Genomic DNA, 22,547 nt, shown 5'->3' with positions numbered 1-22,547 from the left:
AAAGACACTGTGCATTTAAATATTAATCCAAACTAAGAACCTTTTATTTCACCTTTCATATGTGGAACATTTCAGCCAGTAATCATACTTTTGAATTCCACATTTCTAATGCATTTTATGCAAAATTAAACATACCGTGTTTCCTATGCAGTTAAATGATTTCATTCCTAGTTCCAGGCAGAAAGATTAAAAGGGTAATTCGTAATCGTTTTCCAGTTAGTTTAGAAAGAAGTTTCAGTGGTTGTCTCGCAGAACTTTAAAAGACAGTTTTCCACACAAATTCTCATTAAAAAGTATTTTTAAGAGGATGATAAGGAGAACTGAAGCCATAAAGAAATCCAAACACTAACAACTCGGTCCCAAGAATTAGCTACGTAGCAGCTCAGCTGGCCACAGAGCATCTGTGAGCTCTGCTGATTAGAGCATCTAAATGGTTCATCACTTGAAACTCTGACAAAAGCCCCTTCTAGATTCAAAAGAAGGTCCTACGAGGCCAAATATTTTACACTTGATTAAGGGATGTAACTTATTTCAATTTTTATGGGCCATGACCATCCATGGAACTAGTGGTATTTTTTAAACCACTGCCATCAAGAGGCTTGTGTGTATTTAGATGGCTTTTCATTACCTGCATTTCATTATTTTGCAGATTAATTACTACGTCTGCACCAGAAGGTGAAAGGGAACAAATTGAAAGCTGCCCTCTCGTCGCCRTCATGTGTCTGCCTTTCTAGGCCACAAACAAAGATAAATTATATCAGCACATGGAGATTCAAATAAGAGCTTTGGAGAGATGGCAGTGACTCAGGATCTCTCTTTTAAGCCACATGCCAACAAAAAGACATTTTACCATCTGAGGAGGTACCTAAACATCAAGGTGACCAAAGCCTGCTTAACCAAACGCACGCTGGCCAGAAGAAATTGCCTTTGCTAGGGCAATGTCAAAAAACAGAACCCGAGATTTTAATATGTACATTTTTAATGGCAGCACCCAGTGATGCCCTAAAATGTAATTACACAGGCAGTTCCCAGGGATCAACAGGGTCATAAGGTAAAGAACAGTAATTCTGCTTGGTGCACACTATGAAAGCCTCAGCACGCTAATAAAAAAGACAAGCTTCAAGAGCATGTACATAATATAATTAAGCACAGATAGATGAAACCGATTCTCCCCCCTCACCTGCATATTTTAAGCGAGTATCTTAAACTTCTCCCCATCAGCACTAAGGCTTGGGGAGGCTTTAAATCTTGCTCACTGCAATGCTAAGCCCTTTAAAGAGCAGATTAGGAAAATAAAAAGCTACTCCTGCAATCAAAAAGGTTTAAATTGTTGGCATTTTTATTTACAGAGTACTGGCAATTAATTTAAAGGCAGCAGATTACGGAGAAAATAGGCATTTTCTAACTTAAAAAGTATATAAACAGCTTCATCAGAAACCAATCTTTTAGGTACATAAACAGCTTCATCGGAAGCCATTCTGCTAGTTACATAAAGAATCCTATTATGCCAAATTAATTCAATCTAACTAATTAGAGAGCAGGAAGTTCTTTCAATTATTTTATGTGCTGTCTGAGAAACACACTTGAATACGAGAGCAGATTTCATTAATTGCGGTTCATTATTCTCCAGATTAGTTCCTAAAGTTGCATCAGAAGGTCAAAGACAGCAATTTTGCCAACTGCCAAGCACCTTGCCTGGAATGTGGCTGCGTTTTGGAAACTCGGGCAACAAAACAAAAACAGAACAGGGAAAGAGCATCCAGTTAAGAGAGTTTTTGTCCGTGCTTGTCTACTCGAAGACCGCCAGCCTAAGCTGTGGCCCATGATTAAAACAGGTTGCTAAAATGAGTGTTTTTAGAGCAGGAGATGAGAACTCTGCCTTCTACTTACTGAGAAGAGGGAACACACGTTTATCCACTCCAAGGACTGCTTGGTCGCGGTCAACTTAACCTTTTCTGCAAGTTTTGAAGGGAAGTTAAGTGCTGCGCCCTTGGAAACGATACTCCAAAGCACTAAAACCCCTGGCAGCTTAGGGCCAAGACGCTGTTAACAGGGAAATGCAGCAAAACAAAACTAATGCATTTGGCACAGTCCTAGGGCCATCTCAAACTGCTCATTTTACCATAGTATACTAGAGACTTGCTAGTATTTTTGCTAGCAATCCACCAGCATTTTCCCAGAGCAGATTTTAATAACTTTACATGACTGTTCTCATACAAAGCGACAGATATAAGTTGAAAACTGAGCCCAGCAATGGCTTACAAAATTCTCTTTGACTCAATTAAGTTGGATGAGCCAAGGGAAAGCAGTAAGGTACCCCCTTTTTAGCACCTTTTTCACCTTTTTAGCACCTTTTTTTTCACCTTTTTAGCATCTATAGTCCAARGACTGTTATTACCTACCTACTCATTTGCTTTTAGCCAGGGGAAGATCATTTAGACCCTTCCCTTTTCTTTGGAAAGCAGTCCTCTAGTAATTTCTGTGCCTTTTCTGTGGTTCTACCGATTTGTTGCTAACTTCCCCAGAAATAAGGCAGCATTTACATTTTAGACAGTTCATAGGCTGCCGTATTCCAGCTTTGTTCATTGTAGAAGTCCCTCAATTCCCTGTTAGAGCAGTTAGATTATGTTGCAGCTGAAATTACCCTTCTGGCTTCCCTTCTTCTTTGTGTTTTTTTGTATTTTATCACCTGCTCTCACCCTACACATTCCAGTTATGTCCCTTGGCACCATATATTGGAGTTTCTCTCACAGCATTAAGATGCATCGGGCTGCATTTTTCAAGATTCCCAAAAAAATCTTTTCCTGTGGCTTTTCCATCGCACAATCCCTTCTATTTCAAAACTAAAAGCACTCAAACTTGTAGGAATTTTAAGATGTCCTTTCATTATAGCTATCCAGAGGTCATGAAAACCCTTGAGTTGCTCCCCAGTACAAACCAGAACTAGCACAGTACAATTACTGTATAAATATATGTATTTATACATTAGTTTAAAAAACAAAACAAAACAGAAATGGCATTCCCTCCTAGTAAGGACTGTTAAGGTTCCTATTAAGGTCATGACCCAACTGTTTTAGCTGCCATAGTAATCCATAATGTAAATTCCCCAAAACGGATGCCTTTCTAGGTTAAAAACTGACTTTAAGACAAGTAATAAAAGGCTCATCTTGAACGGGAGGAAGGAGTGGGAACAGGTGGTTAGACTAGAGGCAGGAAATTGGGCCTCGTTTCTAATCTCAGCGCTCTGATTCAGCGAGAATTCAAGAAGTTGTGAAAGGCTCTCACAGAAAATTGTAAAGAGCCCCTATTTGCATCTTCTGATACCCAAATACCTTTAAGAAAAAGCACTGCCTTCAGTTGAATTATCTCCATTTTATGGATGAGTAAAGTAACACCATTCCAGTCTCAACACTACGGCTGTTCTAAGAGGAAGGTAACATGAAAAAGTAAAGCATAAAATTAGGTAAGATTTGGAAGTAAAACACGTTCATTTTATTACTGTGTGAAGAACAAACCCACACTCAGCTTGAAAATATTTTAAACCTGTCATTTTTATTTTTGCTAGCTCTGTAGTAAGGTAGAGAAAAATATTTAAATGTTAATGTCTTTATGGCTTTTTTTTTTTAATTATTTTTAATATATTGCTGCGCTTCTGCTCTAACAAAATGACACCTAATAAACCACAGAGGTTCTTGCAACGGTAGGTTTAGTTGTAGCAAACAAGTGAAYAGAATGAAGAAGATCCAACCACAAAAAAAGGATGTTTGGGGATGTCAGATTTTTCTGGAAGGATATCCCTTAAAATATTTCTCTGCATATGAAGAGTTAAGAAAGGTCTATGRGAAACACATAAGCCACTCTCTAAGCTGGTGAACAGGAATGGAGCAGAGTTAACTGGATGCTCAAACAAAGCASGGACCAAATGGACTTACACAAACTTGATCAACTGAGATCTGACTCCAGATTTATCTTCCTAACATTTTTTCCAGATAACAGAGTACTATTCCTTTATAAATACAGCCCTTCATATAAAGAAGGGGACTTTCACTGTACTGGGATTCTGTATTTCATCTCTTTGCTCCTGTTAAAAGAATCGTGCTGTCCAGTCTGCTTGACCATTCATTTGCTGCCATTCAGAGCAGAGAAGCCACGTGTGGACCAGGCGTTTTCCATCACAGCATCCAAAAAACTACAAGGCTTTTCTGGCACATGGTGGAGACAGGAAGGGAAACAAACCCAATTACCCGGAGCAAAAGGCAGAAAAAGGTGACACGAGCTGAAGGGGGATGGTAAATGAAATCAGCAATTAAAAAYAGACCTACACTTTCCACTTGGCAATACACAAACAACACTAAGTGCACTTCATAAATTTCACTATTGTTGCTGCAAGGGGTATTACCATAAATCACACTGGTAGCACACTTGGCACTTTTCAAAAGCCAAGTGGGCTGAGTGTATCAATAAGTTTAAACAGCTCCACTATCTCTGGACAGAACGGAGGGGAAATGCATCACAGGGCTTTACTACGACTAAAAGCTCTGCCTGTACTGCAGCAACTTATAAAAAAACCCTTTGCCAGCGAGTCTAACAGCACTCACCAGTATCACAGCGTAGCCTGTTGGATTTAATTCTTTACCTGCTGTGCAAGAGGAGAGGTCTGCCTGCCCTTCTTCTCATCTCGAACAGGAAAGAGAGACTTCAGCAGCTTGGGCATCTGAGGCACGAAGGATTTGACAGGATTCAGGTAGGAAGCTGCAAGGCTACCAAGTCCAGCTGGAAAAGTTAAAAAAAGATTCCTTAATGCTTTTGGGGAAGGAGGGAAACATCGAGAAAATTATTAAAACTATTATTACTTTAATCAAACTGTAAGGAGGGACATAAACTAGCGATCAAAGCACTGTCAAAGGAAAAACAGTTGTTGCCTTCTCCTTCCTTGAAAGGGATATATGAAATTAGGTAAGGTTTAACCTGTAGCCACCATATATTTCTGTTCTTTACTCAAGTAACAGATAAAATATTATAAGTCCAGTTAACTTTTGGTTAGAAATTAAGCTTCTGAGTGAAGCTTAATCGTCTTTTCAGTGTTCCCAGAAAACTCTAGGCACTGCGCATCTACCACTTTGCAGAACTAGCATCCTWTCTAAGGTGAAGGCTGCCTGCAGTAGGCAGGCAGACGGTCGGGACTGTTGGATATTCACACAGCTAAGAGCCCAGTGAGGAAAGGCCATGGAAGTTGCTTTTGGAGAGGAAACTGCTTTACCTGCCATGCAGGAGCTGAGATGATTCCACTGTATTTTCCCTGGAGCTGACTGAGCTTTAGGAAAGGCCTTACCTGGATCAGGAGAGTGGTTCTGTTGCACAGAACCTGGCAGGGAGCTACGAGATGGGCTAATTCCTGTACTGGAATTTGCGACAGCTTGGGATATATCCTGCTGGCTCTCCCACCGGCCCTGGAGAGGAGAAAGGAAAGGGTGAATTTTGCAAAGCTAGTATATTAGCAGGGGTGCTGCCACGTTTATGCAACTTGCCGGCTCGCACAGCCGCTTTGCCAAGTTCACAACAAGCAGAGCTGAGGAAAGACCCTTCCCCTGAGGCCCTTTTAGTTGAAAGACCCAATCCTGCCAAGATCCTCAGCTCCCAGCAGCATAAAGGCACAGAGAGAGTCTCTATTCACAAGCCTAAAACATATCACTCATTGCAAAGCTGTATTCTGGAAGTCGAGTACCTTATGATGGGGTGCTAATAAATGAGTACTGTCTGCCCCAAAGTCCTAAATATTTTGGGTATCTGAAGTGGTCAGTGGTGAAACTTGGATGTAGACATCATTGGAGAAAAGGGRTAAGGACAAGCAGAGCTCTAAACAAGAAAATAAATACAATCTTAGACCTGAAAGCTTGTTTGTGTCTTGCAGCATGGACAAGTTGATCAGATGAGGAGGAAGCAGCTGTGGGGGCTCCATGGCTTTTTAACAGACTGGAAGAAAAGGGATGGAATACATCTCTTGGATGTCTTGGAGTTCTGACATGGTTAGCAAAGATGAAACGTATGATTTTCCTATCTGTGAGAGTGCAAGAACCAAACTTCCACCCCAAACTGTGCGGCTAGAAGTTTCAATGGAGATCAGGACCATGTACCAAACRGACCTCCAAATTAGGTGTGTGGTGCTGCAAAACAGGCACCGAAGTTCATGTGTTCTGCAAACTTCTGATACAGGAGCCCTCTCAACGGCTCTCAAAGCAGTTGCTCAAGCACTGCTGAAGAGTCTGTTCTAATAAAGCTACGTGGAGCTAATTGACTTAATTTATGGGAGATCTTAATGCAATCCTATATCCACTTAAGAGAGTCTATGCATCAAAACAGCCTGGCCTCAAATGCCACAAATAGTCTTGATGGCTGCTGGAAAAGCTTTGTCGTGGTCAGGTAATCAGGGTGCCCTCAAGCCTGGCACTTTGGAAAGTTTCCCTGCTCTGGAAGCAGAGGTGGTGAAGACAGATGGTGCCAAGGCAGTTAAACAATGGTGAAATGCGGTTTATCTGTCCAAATTCTATATGATACCTGCATTTGTCTGCATTATTTCCATCTGAATCTGGCCTGTTCTTTTAAAAGAGGTAACAAACAGAAGTATTTTGACAATTAGATGGTACAGCGAACATACAACATCAGGAGTMCAAAAGTGGACAGATCTGCTAGGTGCCAGACACCAGATTTTATGGATTTCCCTTGAGGAGAGGGTACCTTTTTCAAGAAGCTTCTCACTATTGGATGCAAGGCAATAATTTGACCTTGAACGGGAAAGTGACAGGCAGCTAAGCTAATCTTAACTGTAATTTGAAGTTCTGAATGTTTCACGGGCAATAAATAAGCCAGGATGGGAGAAATAGATTTCTCCAATGGGTTGAAGGTCACACCGAGCAGCCCAGAGCAAAAATCGTTTCCATTTGGATCTATAAGTTAGTCCCATCGAAACAATCCTGCTTTGAATAACAAGTAAAAGGCATTTTTGCTGAGCAGCACCTGTCTTTGGACCAGATAACAACCGTGTTATTTKATAGAGAGACAACAAGCTCTGTTTCTGTGAGGAACCACCACGGTGGGGATGTAGAGTTGACTGAAGGCAAGTCAAAACTGGTGTAACCTAGGCTTGGAATACCAGTCTCAYCAAGACTTGGTTTAGTCTTGTATTTTTGAAGCCTTTGGGCCTTAAGCCCTTCTGAAAAGCTTCCTCCTTTATCAGTGTGGATAACTGAATGCTTCTCCTCATACCTTAAGCCCMATGCTTGGGTATTATCTCTGGTCTGCAACTCTACATCCTATATCCAAAGGCATCCAAAGTCTTTCCTCTTCTACTGCACAGAAAATCTTGTTCAGACTCCTGCAATGTGGTGTTTCAGCTAGTGCAGGTCTCTTTCAGGTGGCCTTCTCTCAYGCAATCTTACCCCACTTATATTCATTCAAAATCCTGCTTTGGAGACTGCTCTCTTATCCTGCCATTTTGACCATTTTGTGCTCTGCAGGAGACATTTCTAGCGTGGAACCATCCAAAGGCTTTGAGCTATGATCAAACTGTCCTCCCCTTTCAGCAGGTTGCTGAAGTCTCCTCTGACTCTCACTGATGGATTGGTTTTCAGGAGGAAAATGAAAACATGAGAAAAGAGTTTGTTTTAAATCAAGAAGAGGAAAATATCTCCATACAGTTCTGCCTTCTTTGGATGGCCCAGCTCAGCGATGCTGAAGAAGTCTAAAGAAAACAGAAGAATATTTGGTGTTTTGGTACATGACTCAAAGAATGCTGAAATACCACTTGATTTTGTCGCCYGGTACTGATGTCAGACTTGGAGAAAACGACGTGAGATTAAGCAAAAGAAATATAGAAGAACAGAAAAAGCATACAATGACTTTCATACATTTTTTCAGCCCAAGTTCCTTAGGTCCTCACAGTTCTAGTGAATCAGAAAGTCAGATTATTTCCACTGATCTGCACAACTCCAATCTGGTGAAAAACCTCTGGTTTCTAGTGAAACCTGCAGGTTAAGTTGCACCATCCCGACCTCTTCTGTGGTTTTGGATACAAAGTTTTTGAGCAACAAACCACCAGGCACTTCAGAAAAGAAACACAAGTATCACAGGCTGCATAGCTATTACATCAAGAACAAATTCTGAATATTTTCATTGTGAACAGAATTAAATTGTCCTCATTTAAGCAAACAAATAAAACTCACAGGTAAAACCACACACAGTTCTGTTAACCTAGTAAGAGACAAACACAGCACTGTCATTTGAAACTACTTTAGAAGATATCTCCCTGCCTTCCTTCTTATTCCAACTTGTTTTATACTCTTTGTTTGCAAGGAATTGAGTCMTGGCAATTCGTAGTGCTGATAACTAAAGTATAGTCCGTACTGATTGCCTTAACAGTATGAATGGTCCTTTATAAATACAGGAATGAGACTCAAGAACCCTATCAAAGAGCCAACTTTGAGACTCAAGAAAGAACAAAGCTAAAATCCATGGCAGATACAGCAAGAACATAGGGAATAATGTGATTAAAATCAAAGGGGGAAATGGAGTCATGGAATAAAAGTTAAGGAGAGGAAGATCCAAGCTGAGCTGAAGCTGTTCTTGGAGTCCTTATGCTAAAATAGATAGGACTGATATCACTGCTTTAGGATGTCTGTGTGCTATAGAAACATTTATGAGTTTTTGCAGCATTTCCTATTTTGTAGTTTTTCCTTCCATTTACAAAATCTTCCATTTATCTCCGGGGCAGTTTGCAGTCCCGTCACCTTTAGTGCCCTAGAACAAGCACTTTGAAATGAAGCATGCTGCAAGCAAGAGCATAAGCAACACAAGTTTAGCACCAGCTTACAGCAGTACAGGGTGCTTGTCAGTGGTTAAACGAAAAAAAAAACAAGCAAAAAGCTGCAAAATCCCATGCGAACCACTACCAATTAATTGCAATTAACCAAAGCTTGGTACAACTAGAGGGACAATCATTCYCATGAGAGCGTTAAGATGATACAAAAGCTAAATGTCTTTTCACCTGGCCCTGATATTAATTTAAATTCACTCTTTTGCAGAAATCAAAAGGTAACTATCCGATGAAARCCTTGAAGTCAGGGAAAAGACATGGAAGAAACTCTCAGTGTTCATCTGATCTCCAAGCTGATGTCTACATCGCTGGCAAGTATTTCCTTGCTTTTTGTGTCCATCTGCTCTTTTACSTGGGGTCATTTGTGAAACACTTCACCCTAATCATGTTTAGATGTCCACAGAAATGTGTAACAAGGGATGGAAAAAGCTACAGATCTGCAAGAAGCCATAAGATGCACTAAGATGGAGAATGTTCTCTCATTTGTACCAGTTCCACACTGCTTTAAGGGCAGGTTTTTCAATGGAAAACCTCATTTGCCATGTACTATGTAAATGAGACACCAACCGCAGCATCTTTAAAGCAGGAAGTAAAAGCATCTAAGTGAGCAAAATAAACTTTATAGTGAGATAAGACGATTATCTCACTCATTAGGTGGACCTAATGCATTACCTCTGCTGGGACCTTTGGACTCTGAAAACATGCAATGAAGGAAATTATTGAGGGGAAGGGAAGAAGAAAAAAAAAACAAAAAAAGCACACAAAAAATCATTAAGAACTTAGATCTTTAATATTTGAAATAAAAGCTATAATATTGAAACATTCTGCAATTCTCTCCATATACAACTTGCTATAAGCACTTTATCACCTGCACGTATTTTAGCATTCTCCACATGGAGCAAATGTAGCATATTTAGCAACCAATGCTAGAGCACTACATCAAAATTCTATTATTCCAAGCAACTGCATTATGCATTAAAATGCCTTGTCACCATCAGATTCTCCCTTTTCAAATGACTACATGCATGCTGGGCAGAATATCTATCAGGAGAAGGCACTTCAGTTTATCTAGGCTTCGGAAAATAAGTTTAAATTTAATCTTTCTCTTTTTAAAGAAAAACTTTTCATTTGTACTGTTATTTTTATAGAGCGCAATGGGCTTTCTGAAGCTGAAGACTGCTGGTTTCCCTCGTGAAGGTCAGAGGCTCCTGCACTGCTCTATCCTGGAGGTGGATCTGGACTTCCTTGCAAGGCCAACTTAGTTCCTTACCTGAAAGGTTTGTCTCCGAGCACATAAAAGTTTTGGAAGAGCTAAGGCCTGACAATGAGAACATTTTCCTTGATAAACTTCTGTGTAATGGGTGGCTACGTATAACCTGGTGTGATCACCTCAAATCATCCCACAGCGGATGGGATGGGGTCCCAGACAGACCTAGTGTTGCAATTCCCAAACTGTCACATCACAGGAATAGCCTCAAGGATATAAAGAGCACGAGGTTGTACCATCTTTTACAGCTACTTCTTGTCACATGTCCCTGCGACTGGCATAATGAAAATAATTCCTATATATTTTTTCTACGGATTATTTCTTAGGAAGGTTTCAGATACTTACCCGGTTACTGATCAGGCTGTAGGGGGGAGCTAAATCTTGGCGGCTTCCAGAAAGCTGAAATGATTAAGGTAAACAAAATTATTTCTTAACATAACCTAAAGAACTGATAAATATAAATATCTTTTGACAAAAACAAAGAAGAGTGACAAGAAACCATCTTGTAGTTAAAGCAGAACTGAAAGCCAAGAGACATAACACAAAGTTCTGGCTATTAACTACAAAGGAGAGAGAATTTAGTMAAAAAAAATTCATTATTAGTTCCACCAAAACATTTGAATCTGGACAATAAAGTGTCTCATTTTTCCTATGCTCTGAACAGGAAAAGATAATGTCCCCATAAGGCTGTTGCAAAGCTTACTTTATTAAATACTTGTAATTTGCTTTCAAACCTAGGGAAGATGAAAAATCTTCAACTTGATGAAAAGCCTTCAGGAAAAAATGCAGGCGTTTGTTTTACACTGTTTTTTCACACAGCATGGATTGTGTAGATGCCTTAAACATTTAGTCTGTATGGCAAAATTATTCATATTTGCAGGTTTTCTCTCTGCTTAGCAATTTACACACTCATAAACAGCACAGGCAAATAGAAGGATCAAGAATAAGGTAATTCATGGCTGTACACTGTGACTCTGGCATTATAGGGACCTAGACCTGAGAGCTGGACTTGCTGCCCTCCCTGTGCACTGAGTACTCACCCGATTCACATTGGGAGAGCTCAGGCTCCTCCGGTAGAGTTTTCCTTTTCCCATTAGCTGCTCCTTTACAGCAACTTCCTGCCAACCACACACAAAAAAAACACAGAAACAAAAAAATCTCAACTCCAATTATCCCAGGGYAGTTCAGGCTATATGTGAAAAAGGTCTCTAAACAACATTTATTGCACAGCCTTCAAAAACTGCACATAACATAGAGCTACAAGTCTAMTAGTGGACAAATTTTAACATCTAGTACTTTGCTGATTGACAGYGGTAGGATTTTACAGCTGGTTTTCAATCCATGACATGACTGCTACAGATGCAAAGACTTAGGCTCCTTTTCCTAGCTGAGCTCCTGTTTTAATCCTTTAAACTAATTACACATGACAGGGAACTTGCTTCCAATAGTTAGAGTGCACTGCACTTCACCATTAATTTATAGTGGGCAGGCAAATACTCTGGCTTGTTTTGCATAACTTTCTTTTGTGCTTGCATAATTCATATTCAGAATACATTCAATAAACATTTCCCTCTCCTGTGCTTTTCCCAGTAAACAGATCAAGTTACAGTTCTTAGGATTAACCCACTCCCTGTCTTTATTGACAGGTCTGGTTTGCCCAGGGTGGAATATGTGCAAAATGACAACAACTGTAATCAAGACAAAACCAAACAAAAACTCCAACCATAATTAGTGAGTCACAATTTTAAGAAGGAACAAAAAAGAACAGACTAAGGCCCCCACAACAGTGCATTTAATATAAAGTGTTGAGTCCTGTCTGTGTTGCGGGCAGAYGAATAACATCATCTCTGCAAAGAGATCTAGCCCTGCACATTTGCTCCTTTGGCCTTTTGCCACCAGCACAGTTTGAAAAGCTGGGGAAAAATATGTAGTGAAGTGGTCATTTTGTTTTTTTTTTTTTAAAGCCACTGTGGGCACTTAGGGAAATATTTCCAGGGCCTTGCAGGGTTCTCACTAAGGGCATTCCCTGCTGTTCCTTGGCCACAGACCTGGCGCAGGCGATCCAAGGTGAGGATGTTCTCCACAGCCAGGACGCTCCGCAGGTATTTCTCAATATAGGCTTCGGAGTCGGCCGAGGCTGCATCCTCAACATTTGCTGCCATCCTGGCTAGTGCTTCCCGCTCTTCGGCTCCTTGGGCATCCTGGGGGAAAGCCAAGAAATGCCAATGCATCTTACCTAAATTTCAGGCACTTCATCTACCTGTTTTTCTTTCCCTTCTTCTCTCCCCTCCCACAGACTTAATACAAAGTACTTCAAAATGCTTCTTTAAGGACCTAAGCAAAGAGATCCTGACTTAACAGAATATGGAGAGACACTATGGAGGCAGCATGTAAAGAAATTTGCTTAATCTTTTATAAGAATCATAGTTTGTGCTTGAAAGAACATGCTCAAAACAAGCAAAMACAAGACTCGTAGCCAGCTTCAGATATTTTGAATTCCTATTCACCTCTGGAATATTTGAGACTATCTCAAAGGTGACACCACAGCCAGGAATTGAACTTCGGTGGGACATTCTCCTGAGGAAACTTTGTGCAAAGCCCTGCAGGAAGAAAAAAATAAGAAAAAAGAAAATATTTCTTTTTTTTTTTTAAAGAAAAATGTGTTTTAAGATGTTTACACAGGAAGAAGCTCAAACCCAAACACTAGCCAACATTTTTGTAGGGTCAAGGATCTCAGCAAAATCTTTGCAAAATCACTTTTGTCCCTATTTCACACGCAGAAACAGGATTAACTTCCCTCACTGCAAGGTGCCCGTTTAACCAGCACATGAAGCATTTGCTAGTTCTAGATTTTTTTTTGTAGCGCTCTAGGTGACTCGCCTTGAATATTGACAAGCAGAGGCATTAAATTCTTGACCAAAGAGATCGTTATGAAGAATGATTTAAGGGGGCACAGCCATTGTTTATGCTGACTTGGCGCCTTGCAGGGTTAAGAACCGGCCTGTTGAATTAATGCAGAGATGAGTCATTCAAAGATGCTGCTGAGACAAACACCCAGGAAAGGTTATCGATGAGGGTTTTTAGAAACCTAGCAAGAAAGCTGAAGATTATGGGGTTGGAAAACAGCTAGGAAGCATCATTGACTACATCTGTAGAGAAGAGAATTGACGAAGACTTAATACAATTATAATTATCGACAGGCTCAATTTGTATGTTGAAGAGGCTCTTCCTATTCTACATGATAAAAAAAATCTCTGTTGCCTTCCTCAGAAAAAAGCTTTTGCCTAACCAGGGCAGCAAGAGCTGCAATGTTGTTATTTTTTTTCCTAACATTAAAAGCAGTTTAGAGTTGCCTATAAGGCTTCTCTTCTGCTCTTGCTCCACATTTCAACTACAAGCAGGCAAGCAGAAGAGCAGATCAGGGCTCCTGCTTTGTCATCGTCACTGCTATGGGAAGCTGGATTCTCACCCAATGCTGAGCAGCCTCTGTCTTCCCATCATTTTCCTCAAGAATAAAATACATTTCAGGACTGGTTGTTGCAAATGGAAACACAACCGCTTTCCATTTGTCAAACATCCTGCTGTTACCTACACAGTATCATAAGGGAATAAGCCAACTGGAAAMTAAAAAGGACCAAGAGTGACTCATTTTGAGAAATTACACAAGGAATCCTTTCTCTAATCTTCAACTATTGCTAGTTATTCTTTATAGAGTGTGAATGGTTATACCTGGATACATATTTATATATATACAGTTATCAGTAAAGTGGAACATGCTGTAGGAATAGAAAAATGCATTGATTTCTTCTGATGCTCTTTTTTTTTTGCAAAATATGAACTCCAACCTCACGAAGCACTAACTCTTTCTGCTCTTCAGCAATTGGGAGCACAGCAATTACTGAGTCATTAACACAAATAATACCAAAAAAGCAAARCCAATCTCATATTCCATGTTACACAGGAGCCTTTAGGGAAAAAAAGGCTGTATCATCATGCACAATAGTGAAGATCTTGCAAGGATTACTTGTCCTTTTGAAGTGCCCCTGCAAGAAGTTTATGTATTTCCCTTGCTTGGGGAGAGAGGGAGGTAGTTTCAAGGAAACTGAGTCACAGCAGCAGTGCGTTGCAAGTAGCAGTGGCCTATTTCCCAAACCCTTTTCCTGACAAACACAGGGCCGAGTGAAAATGTGAGGAGTTACAAAGGATGGACCTGTCTGCCGTAGACGTTAACACAGATTCGTTTGCGGAGCACTAATTGCATCTCTGCAGGATGGCTGAGCTGGACGGTGGCTCTCACGATAAGATAAACCCTCTCATCTGCTGCTGTGCCTTTACTGAGCTGGATACAGTCGTGGACTGTGGAGTCCCAGGAGGCTTCTGCTTTCACCTGCAAAGGAAAAAAACGTATCCTCTAATAAGCATAATTAGGAGTATAATTAACTGTAATTAATTAAGTGTAATTATCAAAAATACATAATACATAAATTTTGAGAACTGGCTTCTCCAGTTCACTCCCTATGAAGAAAAATGCCTGCGTTTTAGAAGAGGCTATTTAAAAAAATCAACGTTAGTCTGCCAAATGAAGAYGTTGGGATTAAAAATGCCAACTTGCTTAAACTCTGGAACATTTCCCCTTGAAGAAAGATCTTTGAGTCTTCAACATCATACAAATAAATGTTAAAATATGCAGAATTATAAGATCACTTGGCCTAATTTATTAAGATAAGCCAGAAAGCAACGGAGATTGCAATGAAGTTCCTCCATTACACTACATGAAAACTACCCATTCAGTATTTCAGCAAAGAAGCAACTTTGCTGAAGCAATTGCAGGAATATAGCTAAAGTTGGAATTTTCTTGAAGGTTAAAATACAAATTTTGCAGAAGGTTTATATCTTCAAGTCAGTAGAACCACAGCCTGGCAGCAAATCTTTCCAGGCTTTAAAACAAAACCACAAAACCAACGACCAAAAAACCCCAAAGATCATCAGGATCAAAGCTCCTCTAAGACCACGAAATAGTCACAGTTCAGACTGTTTGGTTTGCCAGTGGTGGACCTTAATATTCCAATTAGTCTGTTTTCTTTTTGTTGTTGTTGTTTGGTTTTTGTTTAAGCTTAATACAARCTCAGAATTGCAAGCATTTGTAATGCCTAGATTTACGTGAAGGAATACTCTTGAATTTTCTTTTCCTTTGTATGGTTCAATTCCTATCATATACTCTTTGAAAACAAGACCCAGCCATTTAAGAGATGTGCTATATATTTCATAGACCATTTTTGGTATTTTCACTTCTCAAGAGAACAGCTAAAAGACTCCTGAGCTACATATTCCAGTCTGCATCTCTGCTTACCTCACTATCGTGATGCTTTACAATCTGCAGCTCAAAAAATTCCTCCTCTTCTTCCGCAACCAGAGTAGCATCCCAGCCACCTGCTTCTGGGTCGTCGAGATTATCTTGGGAACTGAAGTCATCAGCTAGAAACAAATGAGGATGGAGAAGGTTAGGAGACACAAAGCAATTACCTCTGTAAAGAACATCGCAGAAGTCATTAATTCACATTTTCATCACCAACTGCCAGCTTGGATACCTGCATTCTAACCACATAAGAAAAACTCCTGCTTTTAATTATAGAGTGCTATATAGAGAAAGTGTGCACACGTGTTTGGACACACAGAGACTGAACTGTACCTTCTGAAGTCCTCTATTCTGAGGACCTTCTAATTGTGTCTGAAGCAGGTAGCAAGGTAATTACAACCAAACGCAGCAGATATTGAAGAGGGAGGCAAAAGACTATGGGGAGAGAAGAATTTCGCCAGTTGTAAACATCCTCTCCTTGTCCTCAGGTATATTAGCAGTACTACTGCTCAATTGTACCAAGTACACTGCTTTTTTGGTATTAGTTTGCCTTTTTTCCTTCCCCCCGCCCCCTTTTTCTTTTAAATAAAGATAATCTGCTGGTTGAGCAAGTAAAACTACAGTACTTTTAGACTGTGATCAAACAAATCCTTAATCTAGTCTTTGAGAAGAAATTCAACCTGTYCTGGCTTGAGTCTCTCACAACTGATAAATTATTAACTAGTGCCCCTCTGAAGCCATTCCATGTATCCCCAAAAGCTCATTGATACATATGCCATGAATGTAATCACAGCAAACCTGCCACTGCAACAGGCAAAATGCCACCTTCATACTCTTACCTGATGCTTCTAATCCAAGTGTTAGCCCTCTTTGAAGGCCACTGCTGACCCCTGGACTAACTTCAGTGTTGCCAACTTCTTGGCTATAATTTCTCAGTTTTGGTAAAAAAAAAAAAAAAAGTCTGCTGAATACATTGCTCGGGCTGGACCTTGTATTTGGATGTACTAAAGCAAACACTACTAAAGGAAAGCCAGAAGGTCACACTGCAAAACCAAAGGTCTTCACACCTCCCTTTTATGATATGCAGACATATCCAGTGACTTCACATCTTCTTCTAAGCCATTAATGCAGAATATTTTATAGTATCAGTGCTATACCCTTATAAGACCCCAGAAGAAGCACTCCCTATGATTATTTTTCATTTACACTGGCTTTTGCTGCTCAAATCCGCAGGTTTGCTCCTTCTGCTATTTCTCTTTTACTTCTTAAATATCTGCACAATATAGGGACTATGAAAGTGAATAGTTAATTCCATATGTAATGCTGTGCATTTTGAAACACTAAATAATTTGACTCAATGAAGTAAGTACGTTTTAAAATGAATTTACCTGTCATTCCAGGCATTTCTTTGTCTTACTAGCTCACTCAAATAATAGGATGTTACTCGTTATACAAAGTTGGTTTCAAAGCACTCTGCCCTTTTAAAAAGCACTTACCATTTAAGTCAAGGAAAATCACAGGAATGTGAGTTTCCATACCAGGCACTGGAGTCCTGCAATGTAAAATGGGGAGAACAGTGGTATTTAAATGCAGATTTACCCAGCACATGTACATTATGACACAGGCCCACGCTACTGTACATTCACTATAGCTGCAATGGTAGGTCAGGCCAATGATAACCCTGGCAAACAGCTTTATTTTAATTTACTGTTGCAGATTTGGGGAGAGCCAACTAATTCGATACTTCTTACACATCAGTTCTCTCACAATTATTATTTTCTCTGACCCCCTGCTTTCAGAAATGTTTCTTTTCCTCTAAAATATTAATAGCAAAATTAAATTTATTTACTCTGACATGCACATCTATTAAACACAAAAGCTCTGCATTAGTGATGTCAGTGAAGGCAGAAGTTAGAATCAGAAAATCCAGCACTGAAGTTTTTAAACCAACACTGATGCTGCCACACTACACTGTTGTTACTCTATCTTGTGAAACACATACATTTCACAGTCAAAACAGCCACATAAGGTACATCTTTCATAATGTGGATGAAATAGTAATACGAGTGGTTTTTTGTTTGTTTTTAAAAATCAAATATTCCCTGGCCTTGTACTTATAATCTTCACAACAGTAATGATGCACTAAAATCTAGTATGAAGCATGAAAGACATTCTTAAACTGTGGAAAGGCTGTAGCCATCACACCAACCACCAACATGGACCCACTAAATTCAGGGTGCAGAAGAGCAGGCTGGAGTCTTATGAAAGGTGTAAGGTGCTTGAATCAGTTTGAACACTGCTGCAAATGTGTTCAAAAYAGATTCTTCCTCTCCAGCGACTAGTGCTTTTAAATCAACTCAAATACTTCAACATGAAAGTTGACATAAGCATCCCTAATAAAGTATTTGACATTTCTATGTTTCAGCAGTACCAGTTTTAAACAAACCCCAGCTTGAAACTCCACGACGCTTGGCTCCATCAAAAACATGGCTAGAGGCTGGCTCAGAAAATAAAAATTCAGAAAGTTGAGAGCAACTAGAGACAAGAAGTTAGAAGCAAAACAGCCTTGCTTCCTTATCTGCAGTTGTTACTCACAGCTGCTATGGTGATCTCAGTTTAGCATAATTTACTATTTTTAATAGTTAGAAAATTACACGCCACACTTGCTGACTAAACAGACTTTGTGCTTAAACCAGGAGCACAAATGCTCCTGTAGATGCAGTTTTATTATGACGGAGCAGCCTTTTAAGTGAATGAACTAGGTAATTAACATATTAGCTAATTTTTTTTAATGTAAGAGCAGTGGTAATAAATATTGATTGCGTTTCTTTTGAAGGTCGTAATTGCGCTCTGATCAATAAGAATACAGTTTACTAAATAGCATTTCTGGATTTCAAATACACAACCTAATAAAATATTTTAAGCAAGAGCAGTAATTTTAACAACTTTGCTCATGCAGCATACGGAGCCCAGGTTAGGGCAAGTGAAAAACGGCAACACTTCAAGCCATGCATCATTTTTACATTCATGCTGGTGTATGGCAATGTATGTTCATACCACTCTGCTGGCGCTCCAGGGATGCCACTGCCAGCAGAAGGGACCATGACAGCATTTCTTTCTTCAGTAAGGGTTAGCCTCATCTCTAAAAGCTGTGCCTCCCGATCCGCATCATCTTCTGTTTTATCTGGAAAGGCAGGATGCCAGGCAGGACAAGAGAGGTCATTTCTTATTCCGTGTCTTTCTCGTGTGTTTAAGATATATCATTGTAACAGAACAGGTAGTGTACAGGAATGATTAACAGTTTTACATGGGCCTCCATGTCCAGTTTCTCTGCATGCAAATTACTAGCAAGTTCAAAGAATTAATCCTCCAATAACTCACTGTCTAAGATTTTATAATATAATAAGAGAAAATGTGTGAACATGTATGTCCCAACCAATTACTGCAGTCACCCTTAATAATAACTTGCTTACCGGGTTTCCCAACAAGTTTCTGCAATTGCTGATCAAGATATTCCTGGCGCTTCGTTAAGGCACACAGCCACTTCCGACGCAGCCTCTCCAAATCCCTATCCTGTGAAGAGGAAAATGTCATGTTAAATATTGACCCAAGGAAAGCCAAYGTTTCCTGCTTGTGGCTTACCCATTTCTCCAGTCCTTCTGCTCATCCTGCTTCCAAGGAACAGATAATTAAGMCAGAAACAAACCACTTAGCTCGTACCCATTATTTCAGAATTGTAGAATAGTTGAGGTTGGAAGGGACCACTGGAAATCCTCTTAGTCCAAGCCTCAAGGGAGCTTGGTTCAACTTTAGAAGCTTGCTGAGGGCTTGAGTAACTCCAGCGATGGAAAATCCACCACCTCTCTGGGGAACCTGCTCTAGTTTCTGACCACTCTCACCTTTAATCTTTTTTTTTTTCTTTTTTTTTTTTTTCTTATTTTTAATTGAATTTCCTGTATTCCATTTTTTTCTTACTGCTTCTTATCCCTTCTGTGGATTCTAAGGAAGGCCCAGCTCCTACTTCTTTACTCTCTCTCATTTATAGACATTGAGAAGAGAAGGCTTAGCAGATCTCATCAAGACTGAACAATTTTAGTAATCTCAGCTTTTCCTTATATGTCTGACACTATTTTTCCACATCTTTCTTAATACAATTTTTGCTTGCCAACCTGAAACTGGTATTTTCAAGCGGATATTTTGTACCATTCGGCACTCAGCTAAGCTAACTTCACTTGATAAATCTTCTTTGTCTCCAAAACAGTCTAGAATTCACTAACTTCTACAATATTGGGGAGTCCCGTTATAGCAAATATCTTATCAAGAAAATTGCTTGGAGGCWAGACTAAAACCTATGTTTGTATCAACCACCTGGAGACCCTCAGAAGTACCCTAGAATCTGTCAGAGAATGTTAAAGCTAAATCTGTTGTTGCTCACATCACCCAAATTGAGGTCTACAACAATGATGATKATGTGCTTTTGTTCAAGTTATTCACTAGCAGGTGAAAATGCATCACAGACATTGTGTCTCATCAGGTCTCTTGCAAGGCTCAAAGAGCTGTGATGTTATATATACTTCAGGAAAAAAAAAGTTTAGATTTCAGTAATTTTCTCACTGTCTTCCTAGGACTCGAGGAATGGTATCCTTGCTTGCCCAGAGGTCCATTATTATGCATTATACACCAGCTATCACACMCAGCCCATTTGTAAGATGAAATAGCACGAAGAATTTGATTACATCTTCAACAGCACCATGCTTATTCTTGCTCTTAATGTAGAAAATCTTAACTTACCCACAGCTTGCTGCGAAGGGAGACCCCTTCCCCCAAATGCAGAAAAGGAGAAGCAGYTGGATTTTCTACTAGAAATACACACTAAAGCATCATTTTTTTAGCCCTCTCGACTCACCACATGGCTTTGTAGCACACAATTTACGCAGTCTTCAGGCTTTAATTCTCTTCTGAGAAAAGACTCTCCATATATCCCATCAGCAGAGCAAAGATAAAAATGCTAATCTTCCTCTAACACAGTTTTACCTAAAAATATCTGCATTTCTAGAAAGAAAGAACTGTGGGTTTTTTTGTTTTTTTTTTTTTTACCTGATAACTGTCCATGTCATCCTCTTCTTCCTAGGCCAAAACATAGAAAGCCATGTAATTAATTTTTTTTTTGTGACAGCAAGGAAAGATACCGAATGGAAAAGGAGCAACTATTTTAAGTGACTTCAAYAGAAGCCCAAGCTTAGCAATGTTAAGACCACAGAATTAAAATACAGTGACATTTATCCCCTGCTATCAAGTTTTCCTTTATGAGCTGGTCTGGGAGGGTACCAAAGATTTATTGCTATCAACCGATCCACACATGGAAATTAAAAAGATACAACTATTACAATGGAAAAAAAAAAGCATCAAAAACAAACAAAACCAGATATATTACTAGAATTATTCTTAATCGGAAGAGAGTGAAATATTTGAATTTCCCTRGGTAAAAATGGTAGTTAGAGCTGAACAACTTGGAAGCTGTTGAGCCTGGGCAGTAAAGAAACCTCATGCTGCTCAGAAATACTACAGCAGGCCCTGAAAATCAACATCTGACATAAAAAACCTGAGCTAAACTTGCCTTAGCAGAGAACAAAATCTGTAAACATCTAAGCCAATTTTTAAGACAGAATAACACCGTCTGCCATAAACCAGTCACAACGCAGACCTCTGACACTTGGATTTCTGTTGTTTTCTGATGGGAGACACCACCTTTCACTCTTGACGTGTGCCACAAGCGCAGTTGTTTGCAATGGGAGTAAGTGTGGCTGTCATCCCTCCCAGTGAATGAAAAAGCAGATGCCAATCTGCACCGAGTTAGTACTTGTCTTAATAATGACAAGCCCCTGGAGTCTATGTCARTGATGAATGTAAAAATTTAGCCAAGTCAAAAATAAAAAGTCATACAGAAGCAGCATTTTTTTGATTAAGCTTTCAGAAAATCTTGAGTTCCACAGATACTGTTTCACTTAAGACGTAGAAAATGCAAACATGGAGACTTAAAATCCACACATTCAAGACTGAGGGTTRCTGTAAGCAGAACTAATTATACAATCACAGAATTGTTAAGGTTGGAAGGGACCTTTAGAGATCATCCGGTCCAACGTCCCTGCATATGCAGGGTCACCTAYAGCACGTGTCACAGGGCTGTGTCCTTAAGTTCCTGGGGAACTTTWGGTGCCTCAGCTTGTGGTCATTCCCTCTAGTCCCATCAGTGGCCACCACTGAAAWGAGGCCGCCCCCTCCTCACYGCCTCCCTTGAGGTATYTAYAGACACTGCTCAGGTSCCCCCTCAGCCTYCTCTTCTCCAGGCTGAACAGGCCCAGCTCCCTCAGCCTTTSCTCMTAGGGCAGATGTTCCAGGCCCCTGATCATCCTSRTAGCCCTGCGCTGGACTCTCTCCAGCAGCTCCACATCCCTCTWGTCCTGGGGAGCCCAGAGCTGGACACAGGYTCCAGATGTGACCTCACCAGGGCTGAGTAGAGGGGGACAAYCACCTCCCTGGACTGCTGGAGACGCTCTTAATGYCCCCCAGGAWCCTGTTGGCCTTCTTGGCCACCAGGGCACACTGGTCTCATGGTCATCTTGTCCATTKTCACCTTGTCATCCACCATGACGCCCAGGTCCCTCTCTGCAGGGCTGCTCTCCAGGTCAGTCCCCAGCCTGTCCTGGTGTCCAGGGTTATTCCTCCCCAAAYRCAGGGCATTGAACTTGCCCTTGTTGAACTTCATGAGGTTTCTCACCGCCGAGTTGTCCAGCCTGCCCMGGTCCCTCTGGATGGCAGCGCAGCCCTCAGGGCTATCAGCTACTCCTCCCAGTTTGGTGTCATCAGCAAACTTGCTGAGGGGACATTATGTCCCTTCATCCAGGTCRTTGATGAATGAATTGAACAGGACTGGGCCGAGGATTGACCCCTCGGGGACACTGCTAAYTACAGGCCTCCAACTAGACTTTGTGCCACTGGTCACAACCCTCTGAGCTCTGCCATCCAGTCAGTTCTCAATCCACCAATGCTAACAA

General features: G+C 40.4%; 1 protein-coding gene across 1 annotated transcript in view; it reads right to left on the bottom strand.

Annotated features, from left to right (window-relative positions):
• Window positions 1–22,547, bottom strand: part of KIF13B (kinesin family member 13B) — a 93,977-nt gene that overhangs the window by 7,698 nt on the left and 63,732 nt on the right. The window contains exons 26-37 of the mRNA XM_026040895.1: window positions 20,590–20,619; window positions 18,966–19,065; window positions 18,550–18,676; window positions 16,989–17,044; window positions 15,487–15,611; window positions 14,347–14,523; window positions 12,644–12,736; window positions 12,185–12,337; window positions 11,177–11,254; window positions 10,482–10,535; window positions 5,333–5,450; window positions 4,637–4,773 (exon numbers count right to left, since the gene is read on the bottom strand). Of these exons, the coding sequence (XP_025896680.1) occupies window positions 4,637–4,773; window positions 5,333–5,450; window positions 10,482–10,535; window positions 11,177–11,254; window positions 12,185–12,337; window positions 12,644–12,736; window positions 14,347–14,523; window positions 15,487–15,611; window positions 16,989–17,044; window positions 18,550–18,676; window positions 18,966–19,065; window positions 20,590–20,619 (1,248 nt within the window). The remainder of the gene's footprint in view (window positions 1–4,636; window positions 4,774–5,332; window positions 5,451–10,481; window positions 10,536–11,176; window positions 11,255–12,184; window positions 12,338–12,643; window positions 12,737–14,346; window positions 14,524–15,486; window positions 15,612–16,988; window positions 17,045–18,549; window positions 18,677–18,965; window positions 19,066–20,589; window positions 20,620–22,547) is intronic.

The sequence above is a fragment of the Nothoprocta perdicaria genome, unplaced genomic scaffold, assembly GCF_003342845.1.
Source record: "Nothoprocta perdicaria isolate Ctin4 unplaced genomic scaffold, notPer1 scaffold_101, whole genome shotgun sequence".
In the NCBI taxonomy this organism is placed as follows: domain Eukaryota; kingdom Metazoa; phylum Chordata; class Aves; order Tinamiformes; family Tinamidae; genus Nothoprocta; species Nothoprocta perdicaria.
This window is presented reverse-complemented; position numbering and strand designations above follow the sequence as displayed.